The sequence below is a fragment of the Zeus faber genome, assembly GCF_960531495.2.
Source record: "Zeus faber genome assembly, chromosome: 22".
NCBI lineage: Eukaryota > Metazoa > Chordata > Actinopteri > Zeiformes > Zeidae > Zeus > Zeus faber.
In genome coordinates, this window is record NC_137209.1 from 17,900,528 (window position 1) to 17,910,387 (window position 9,860).

General features: G+C 51.5%; 1 protein-coding gene across 1 annotated transcript; it reads right to left on the reverse strand.

Moving 5' to 3' along the window:
* Positions 1-1,801: 1,801 nt before the first annotated feature.
* On the reverse strand, positions 1,802-9,786 carry tfr2 (transferrin receptor 2; the record flags this gene model as incomplete). Its single annotated transcript, XM_080023580.1, has 17 exons — positions 1,802-2,078; positions 2,869-3,009; positions 4,586-4,810; positions 5,255-5,339; positions 5,434-5,504; positions 6,579-6,646; positions 6,760-6,823; positions 6,934-7,016; positions 7,277-7,396; positions 7,544-7,725; positions 7,851-7,990; positions 8,098-8,340; positions 8,431-8,536; positions 8,834-8,974; positions 9,086-9,266; positions 9,522-9,654; positions 9,757-9,786. 17 exons carry the CDS (start codon positions 9,784-9,786, stop codon positions 1,857-1,859), a joined length of 2,235 nt encoding a protein of 744 aa, XP_079879706.1. The 3' UTR covers positions 1,802-1,856.
* Positions 9,787-9,860: the final 74 nt, after the last annotated feature.

Consider the following 9,860-nt stretch of genomic DNA (forward strand, 5'->3'; position numbering starts at 1 on the left):
CACTCCCACTCGGCGAAGCGACGCCACTTTCCCGAAAGAGTTCAGTGCTACCCGTCTCCCGGCGCAAGCCCGGTGAAGCATCGCTCCGCTTCACTTCCTGTTCAGACTACTTCTTTATAAAACACTGTGTTGTTGTTTAATTGGTCGTAACGAGCAGGAAATATCAATGTGAAATGCCATCCTCGTAAAGGCTGGGATTCCGTGATTCGAAAAAATAAAAAGATAAAAACAAATGGAAGAACTCAAGGCGACGCCGCCGCCTCGCAAAGACACAGCACTTTCTTTATTTCAGGTCAAGGTTTTGGTCCTGAAGGGGCCTCCGTCAGAACATACTGTAGGTGGCGGGGAAGGGCCCTTTGGGACCAAAAACTTGTAAACAAAATAAAAAACGTGAAAGTAAAAGTGCATTTTTTGAGACAAATATCCGACAGAAGTAAGCTCAAGCTCCTCCGGGGATTCTGAAATTATTCCGCTCTTTCACCCGGCCAGGCGTCAACAGCGTTTGGCCGCCACTCCTGCGTGCGGCTTCCCACACCCCCTCCCAGCTTCCCGTCGCCACGGAAACGCTGGCTCAACGAGCAAAGGAGCCATTTCCGGGTGAAGTGCACGCGGTGCGACCGGCCTTCCGGTGCAGCGCGAACACACCGGAAGCGTCGCGGTCAGAGGCGTCGACGCGCCGCGGCAAAACGGAATGCCGGTGAATAACCGATCACCTGTCGATCTGGATAGGTTCTGGCATTTCTTAACCCCCGAAATCCGGCGTGACAAATACGGTGTTCACATGACGGTTGTTATACTGGGACTATAGCCTATAAGTTTACAAGACAGTGACTAACTTTAGTGCTGGTCAACTGAACCATCAACTTCTTGAAGTGGTTCACTTGAAAGCTTTTTCAGAAAGAATTGTAGAGGTAACTGACAGCTAAATGTACATGTTTTAATCATTTACATCAGTTTATTATGTTTGACACACACACACACACACATACACACACAGTGAGTAAAAGAATAATAATCTCACCTTCCCTTTTCAGCGGCATGTCTGCTGTCTCACTGCATTCGCCGTCTCTGCTTCTGATCCGACTTAAACCTATTTAAAGGATTTGAGAGCTCGCCGCACTGAACCCTGGGTAACGGAGTTCAAATCCCTCCGCCCTTGGACGAGGCGCACAGCGCAGAGCACCGAGTCTGACGTCGGGACAGTGTTGCTTTATTTACAAAATTAAATTAATTTTTTTTTTTTTTAACTCTGAATCAGCTGTTGCGCGCTGCGTAGTGAAGGAATAACTGGTTCCTGTCGGTGTGCTATCCAGTACTCATAGCTTCACTGGGTCACGTTACGTCGGTTGTTTAATTTGGGCTTTTTTTGAAAACATTTCAAGTAATCTTTTACCACAAGGTAGCTCCTCCGCCGCGGCTCGTGCGTTGTGTTTGCGGCCTGGAGGTTAATAGGAGGCATCGAGGTGCTAAGCTTACCCTCTGTCCCACGGCACCATCCCCTGACGGTGCACGCTGAGGTCCCTCCATCTTGCGGCGGTGTACGGTCTATCAACATCCACAGATTTCATAGAGGAGTACTTTATTTTGAATTACCAGTGATTAACATGACTTTGTTTTTTCTTCATAGACGACGAGAGACAGAAAAATTCATTTTTCATTCACAATTTCAACTTTTCCCGACGGCCGTTTCTCGCCGAGTCAGAAAGGTCTGGGAACTCCCCCCCGCCCCCGCGGCCAATCAGAGCGCGGCGGCCTCCTCCCACGCCTTCCTCGAATCTGGCAGGGAACGGTACCTCTGCCCGAGCGTGCCGCTGCCCCTGTGAGCTACCGCCGGGAGGGAGGACGGCGTCGGCGTCTCAGAAGGTTCCCTCGAGGGCGTTGGCGGCGCTCTGCAGCGTCCAGGTGAACAGCGCCAGCTGCCGGCGGAAACGGACCGGGTCGAAGCGCTCAGGGTCGGAGGTCAACAGGGCCAGGCGCTCTCTGAGCGCGCTCAGCGTGTGCTCCCCGCGGCCGTGGATCACGTGGCGGAACGGAGCGTCAGCCGCCGACACGTACTGAGACAGGAAGTAGTGTTCCACCTGGGTGAGAGAGACGGACACAAAAAGAGAGAGACTATTACCATACAGTATTTAGAATACTTCCTGATAATAGGCAGTACGAGGTGTAGTAGTATCAAAAATACCCACCTGGTGTGTGTTTTAGTTGAATTATGACTAGTTGTAGTCCTAGCACACCAGGTCAAATCAACTCATACCTTGTATAGTAGTATTAGTAGTACTTGTACCCTCATGAGGCAGGTGGTATAGTAATATAAGTAGTACTCGTACCCTCATAATGCAGGTGGTGTATGTAATATTAGTAGTACTCGTACCCTCATGATGCAGGTGGTGTGTAGTAGTATTAGTAGTACTCATACCCTCATGATACAGGCGGTATATAGTAGTATTAGTAGTACTCGTACCCTCATGATGCAGGCGGTGTATAGTAGTATTAGTAGTACTCATACCCTCATGATGCAGGCAGTGTATAGTAGTATTAGTAATACTCGTACCCTCATGATGCAGATTATGTATAGTTGTATTACAAATACTTGTACCCTCATGATGCAGGTGGTGTATAGTAGTTATTAGTAATTCTTGTACCCTCATGATGCAGGTGGTGTATAGTAGTATTTCTAATACTTGTACCCTCATGATGCAGGTTGTGTATAGTAGTTATTAGTAATTCTTGTACCCTCATGATGCAGGTGGTGTATAGTAGTATTAGTAGTTCTTGTACCCTCATGATGCAGGTGGTGTATAGTAATATTAATAGTACTTGTACCCTCATGATGCAGGTGGTGTATAGTAGTATTAGTAGTATGCGTACCCTCATGATGCAGGTGTTGTAGTACTGCTTTGTGACAGCGTCCTCAGTGTCACTGTTGTCGATGAAGTTTTTCAGAGTAACTGCTGCTCGGACAAAATTTCCTCTGGCGCTAAAAAGCCAGTGAGTGGATATACCTGCATCCTGCAGACAGACAGGTAGGCAGACAGACAGACAATGAAGGCAGTGACGTTTTTTTTTTGTTTTCTTTTAAACCTGTGCTGTTAGCACGCTGGGTATACAACACAGAGGATTTGTTCCATTACATCTAGGACAGAGGTAGTCTGCAAGTAGAGTTGAACTTCTCAACCTGCAATGCCACTCTTTATTCATTCTTTAATCATCAACAACCGCTGCAATAACTCTGTTCTGTGGACGACCTGTAGGATGACAAGAGCAGTTACACAGAACCCCCACTAATCCCCCTCTTTGGAGAACCATCTTACCACTACTCCAAGCGGGGGGAATCACCGCGGGTCAGTCTGTGTGAGTGAGTGAGTGAGTGAGTGAGTGAGTGAGTGAGTGAGTGAGAGAGAGAGAGAGAGAGAGTGTGTCCACTGGTGAGTGTACAGGACTTGGTTCTGGTGTATGAGGTCAGAAATATATTGTAGCGCTTCCAAGCAGCAGAAAGGGCCCCGCAGCCACCCCTGCGTCCCGCAGCCGTATCGACACTCCACGGCCGCAGGAAAGCCCCGAGCACCGGGCCTTGCAGCCACAGAAGACCCCCCAGCCCCAAGGGGAAGCCTGAAGCCAAAGCACGGCCCTGAGGGGCATAAACAAGTCCCAGAGAGCGAAAGGAGACCCTGCACCCCCAAAGCGCACACATACAACCCATCCCCACGTGCAGAACCCGGGCTACAGATGAGAGGACATGCGGGGACCTGCGGCGTGGACCACAGGCCCAGAGCCAGGTCCCGCGCAACAGACCGACACCGTGCCAGAACCGCCCCATGCCCACTATGCAAAGGCAAAGCCCCCCATACCGCAACGGGCCAGATGACAGCCCACCCCACCCTCCCGCCAACACTCACAGACAGCCAGATAGGTGAGAACCTCCAACACCTGGGGCGCCTGCCGCAGAGAAACCATGAAGGAGGAAGGCCGACAGCCGCCCCCCGCAGCCCAACCCACACTGGCCAGCGGCCCCCAAGCAGCCCTGGAGAGCACCCAGCGCCCCCCCCCCCCCCGCCAACCCTGCCAGGTCGCAGCAGGCCAGAAACCACCCGGCACCAGCCGCCAGCTGCCAGCACCCAGGCTCAGCCGGCCGCCCCCCCCCCCAGCCAACCACACCCCCATACCAACCCCCCAGCTCCCCGCCACCTCGGAAACCCCAGCAATCAATGTGCGTTGTTGATAATTGTAGTTCATTGCAAGATCGCGGCCGCTCACCACATCCATCCCCACATAGATTGCACCCCACCCGTCCCGCAAACCATCGGCCTATTTTGTGGTGTATGAGTTTAGTTCTGGCACTGGGAGGGATAGGCCAAGCACAACCAGATCAACACAGGGGTGTAGCAGGCCGGGCAGTGGCTTTTTGACACTGGTTGTTATAGTCGTTCATCAACCACCATCCATCCATCTACCATTCCTCCACCTGCACTTACTAAATTGTTCCTACACCTCTAGAAGAAATAACTGGGACTCACGCTCAACTCTCCTCCGTGTGTGTGTGTGTGTGTGTGTGTGTGTGTGTGTGTGCGTACGTGCGTGCATGCACCTGAAGTTGTGCAGTGTGTTTGTTCAGCTGTGTACTGAACTCAAGGACAGTCTCGGCATAGGAAGTGATGCGCAGTGGCAGGATGTGGTTGTGGGCCAATCGCAGCATCATCTGTCCAACCAGCTCGGCTATGCTCCGCCCCGTGACCCCCAGACGACCTCCCAGCACTTCCTGGAGGCGAGCCGTATTGTCCAATGGGGTGTTGACAAAGGGATAGGCTTTCTTCTACAGGGAAACAGTTATGTGCATTGTAGCATGACCGTACCGTGCCGTCACAGTAATTACAATCATCAATTGATGGCAATTATTTTAGCGAATCACAATTATTTCAAAACATTGTTGGATGGGATGTTTCCAACCAAATTAACAAAAATTTTGAAAGTACGTCAGAGATCCTCATGGGGTAGACAGGTCGGTGCAAGTCGCATCCAGGAACAGTCTGACGAGAAGCGCCCGCTTTTAAAAGCGGATTTATTTCATAATAGAGATTGTATTAATTGCAATGAAAACTACGTATCTCAGAAAAAAAACAAATAGAAGAATCTCCTACAGTCGATTCAATTTTTGGCGAAAAAAAAATTGTAACTGTATAGGGGAATCTTGAAACCTGTACCGCCCATCGCACCAAATCGTGAGGCGAGCGCACCGCTGCAGGTGCTGGTTTTTTACCCTGCTGAACCGCAGCTCCATGGCCGGGACACCTGCGAGCGCTGTGAAGACGAACGCTGCGCTGGAAGCATCCAAGGGCTTCACACTGGAGATACAGCGAGGAATTAGGAATAACATGCACCTTTCCTTGTGTATTCCTTTGTTTCAATATATATATGTGTGTGTGTGTGTGTGTTTACATCTTCCAGCTGCCCCCCTCTCTTTCAGTCTGGCTGTAAATGGTCTGACCTGCATGTTTCGGATGCTCCACCTGCCGCGCGCGCGCGCGCACACACACACACACACACACACACACACACACACACACACACACACACACACACACACACACACACACACACACACACACACACACACACACACACACACACACACACACACACACACACACACTTCTTGTCTCATCTGGAAGCTGACTGCTTACCTGGGAGACTGTGTTCTCACCCGTGGAACAGTCTGTTCCCCTGGTAAGTGCAGGAAAACAAGTCTGCCGTGAGAACAGGTGTTCTTGGAAACAAAGTCTTCTGATGGTTCAGACGACAGGATATTTGTCCCTGGGATCCCGTTGTCCCGGACCGAAAAAACGCTTCACGTCGGCACCTCTCGCGGCACACTTCCGTCACCGTCGCTCGGATAGTTTGGACGGGTCTAAGACACGGGCCTGTCCCGGAATCCTTTTTGAGTTGTCCCCCAAGCTCCCGAGGTTTTCGAGCCTGAAAGCTTTGGGACGTGGACAACGAAGCTCGTGCGGTTCGAAATCGCACGGGAGCTTGGGGACGAAAGCAACGGCGAACGAGCCAATGAGAGCACATAAAGAAAAGGAGGAGTCATAATATGACTATGTTATAAAAGTGTACACGGAATGCTTGTCATGTCTATTAAAATAAAAAAATATCAGGTATTTTCGTTCCACTTCACTTTTCAGGACTTAATTTATAGTCATAAAAACATCTCTCTGCAGGATTAATCCACGTCTCCCCACCAGCCCCTCCTCCAAATGTATATAATGTCCTTATTTTTTTCTGTCGCCACATTAGAAATGGGCGCACGCGCAGCTATGACAGCGAGAACCTACACCGGCAAACCATTCTTCATTATAAAGCTCTTTTTTTTTTTTTTGGTTTACTTTTGGCAAAGTCAAGGGGTGGGGGTCACGTGCGGGGGTCGTGTTGTTTAAACGGCCGCTGTCCGTGAGGCAAGGTGTGGTTTGAACACCGCTACGTCCGCAAGACAAAAAATATATAAATAAATGCAGCGTGAACACCCCAGCGATGGGAGGACGGTGGCTGTGTAGTCTGTCGGCACCTTCAGTGAGAGCACTCGCCTGTCTGATGGCTGAGTTCAGCAGGTCCGCCAGCAGCGGACTAGTGTGGGCCGACAGGAAGTCATCACCTGGTCGAGAGATAGCGATACATGTTGGAGAGAGAGAGCGTGTGTGTGTGTGTGTGTGTGTGTGTGCTTGTGTGTGTGTATAGTGATACAACATGAAAGATGCTCGCTCTCACCGGTGACGGCCTGATCCAGGCTGAAGTACGCCACCGCCTTCAGATGGAGCATTGACAGGTAACCCTGGCAACCGGAGGTCGGCAGACATGTGGACACAGACGTGTACAGCCCAGGCATCCATACATGTGAATGGCGTTTAAATGACGCTTCACGGCGGTCGGAGCGGAACTGACCTCCACCCACTCGGTGGTGCCGATGTGTCCAAAGTCTCCGGCGTCCCAACTGGCAAACAGAAGGCTTCTTTTGGGAGAGAATCCTACACACACACACACACACACACACACACACACACACACACACACACACACACACACACACACACACACACACACACACACACACACACACACACACACACACACACACACACACACACACACACACACACACACTTTTTTCCTCCCGATTTTTCAGATGTCAAAAGTTGATACGGTCATGGTATTCACTGGTTATTGTACACCATGCTAAATGTTCTAGAGTCAGTCAGTCAGTCATGGTGAAAGGGTTTTGACTGACCGTTTTTCACCATGGTGCTGAACGTTCGAGCCAGCTCCAGCAGGATCGCTGTTCCGACACCGGACTTCACCGCTCCTGGACCCCGCGAGTCCCTCTGAGCCCCCACAATAATATACTGATCTGCAAGATAACACTGTACATGTTGGAAAACCATGGAAAACGCATCCGACGGCGGTCACGGAAGCGGTGCAGCTGCCGCGCAAGCAGTGAAGGCGGCGGTCGCGGAAACGCAGGGTCATGTCCCCGCCCCACCCGCTCGGTGCCTACCGGGCTCAACCTTCCCCTGGAGCGTGGCAAAGATGTTGGTGAGCCTCACGGGCCTCATGGTGTTGTAGACGGCCATCTTGACCTTGCGTCCATTTCCAGGGCTCAAGGTTGGACCAACGACACAGCGGACGTAAGGCAGCCGGCCCTGCCAGGACCTGGGACACAAGGGACCCGAGAGCTGGCTGGTGGGGAGACCGAGAGAGAGACAGAGAGACAGACGGAGAAGCTCACAACAATTCCTTAGAACGCGCCGACCACGCACAAGACACGCCATTGGCTCTCTGTCGCCTAGAGGGGAGGAGCTTACCTGAGAAGCTTGGCGGCGTTGCTAGCACTGATCGGCAGGACCGGGATGCGTGGCAGACCGGACGATTTGATCGGAGGGAAGAGGGTGTGGATCGTGGAGGGGAAACCAGGCGTGAGAGGGTCCCCCGACCCCAGATGAACCTTTGATCGGACGGAAAGCGGGAAACGGTGTGTGATTGGTTGAAATGGACGAGCATGTGTGCATTTCACGTTATGTGTGTATGTTCGGTGCGCGAACGTGCGTGTACATGATCGGACACCGCAGTGTGCATGCTCAGTCCCAGCCTCCTCGGATCTTGTGGAATGTCGGCCGGATCCGGGTAGATCAACGCTCCGCCCGCTCCGTGGCTCTCGGCCAATCGGATCTTCTCAGCGAAACTGAGCCCGCCTCCAACGCGCATCACCGCCACGCAGCCCGTCAACGAGACACCCATGCTTCTCAACCAATCAAAGTCCTCCGCGCGTCCATAGTTGGCGTAAATCACATCCCCCTGGAGAGGGCGAGAGAGAGAAGTAGGCTCCATCCATCTAAAAATCCATCCAGGTAAATATCCATCCATCTAAACATCCAGCCATCTTACTGTAACTGTTCCAGAAGCACTGTATGGACAGTAATCCAGCATGTTCAGTGGAAACTGTTCCAAGATCCGTTCTCCGGAATCCACCAACCACAGAGCACTTTCCTGACTTACACACACACACACACACACACACACACACACACACACACACACACACACACACACACACACACACACACACACACACACACACACACACACACACACACACACACACACACACACACACACACACACACACACACACAGTAAAGCCTGCTGTGCTATGTGAGGGAACAGTGAGATTCTGTCTTCCAAACAAGTGTTGCCAGTCAGACACATTTCCTCCTTCCTAGACCATGTTGACAAACTGTGTGTGTGTGTGTGTGTGTGTGTGTGTGTGTGTGTGCGACATGTCTCTCACCTGTCAGGGAAGGACAGCGTAGCGTGGACAGACCGGGTCCAGCTTCGATCCATCTGGAGCTTCTGAAAGGTCTGTCGAACCTCTGAGGCCAGACTCACTCCCTCTGCGGAGCCGGGCACGTGGCTGGACCTGCTGACCCTCCTGATACGGGGAAACGATTTATCAGAAAATATTAATATTAAAAATATTAATATATCAACTTTGAAATAAATAGTTCAAATTTTTTCTGTGTGTGTGCGTGTGTGTGTGTACCTGACAGTGCTTTCGATGTCCTGGTTATCTAAGTATTTATGGAGCATCTGTCGCAGTTCTCCGAGATACAACACCCCCGTTTTCCCCACTGCACGGTACAATCCAAGACCCTCTGCCTCGTCCCGCGCTGGGACCGGCAAATTATGCGACCCGCGAAACGCAACAAAGCCCAATAGGAAGGCTGAAACACAGACAACGCCCAATTTTGTGGTGAATATATTGCTCCATTAATACATCAATTTGAATATCAGTCCCACCAGAATCTTGCGGTTTCTTTTGTGATTATTGCCACCCAAAGTGATAATTCTTGCGACGACAAAGTGGAACACAAATTTCAAGGCCAATCAGGACCCAGTATTCAGCCAGTGTCTGCGTGTACCTGTGGTGAAGATGAGCGCTCCACACACACACAGGCAGCAAGCCCGTTTCCGGTTACCACGACGATAGCGTAACAGCAGGGCCGTGATGTCACTGCCGGGCTCCGCCGCCGGCCCGCCGTCCGATTGGGGGAAGCTCATCTCGACCTCCTGAGCCGCGTCCTCTTCGTCGGCATCATCCATCCCCATCGGCTGGTGGAGAGAGGGAGAACAAGGGGAGAAACAGAGTAATGGAGACAAGGTAGAGGAGCAGGGAAGGACGGAATGACGGAGGGACAATGGAGGAGTCGTCACATGTCTGAGCAGGGATCGCATGGCGTCCATTATTCCGCCGGACAGATTTCTCGCAGCTGCCGTGATTGTTCAGGGAGGTCAGAGGTCAGTCCGTGTCCTCCGTT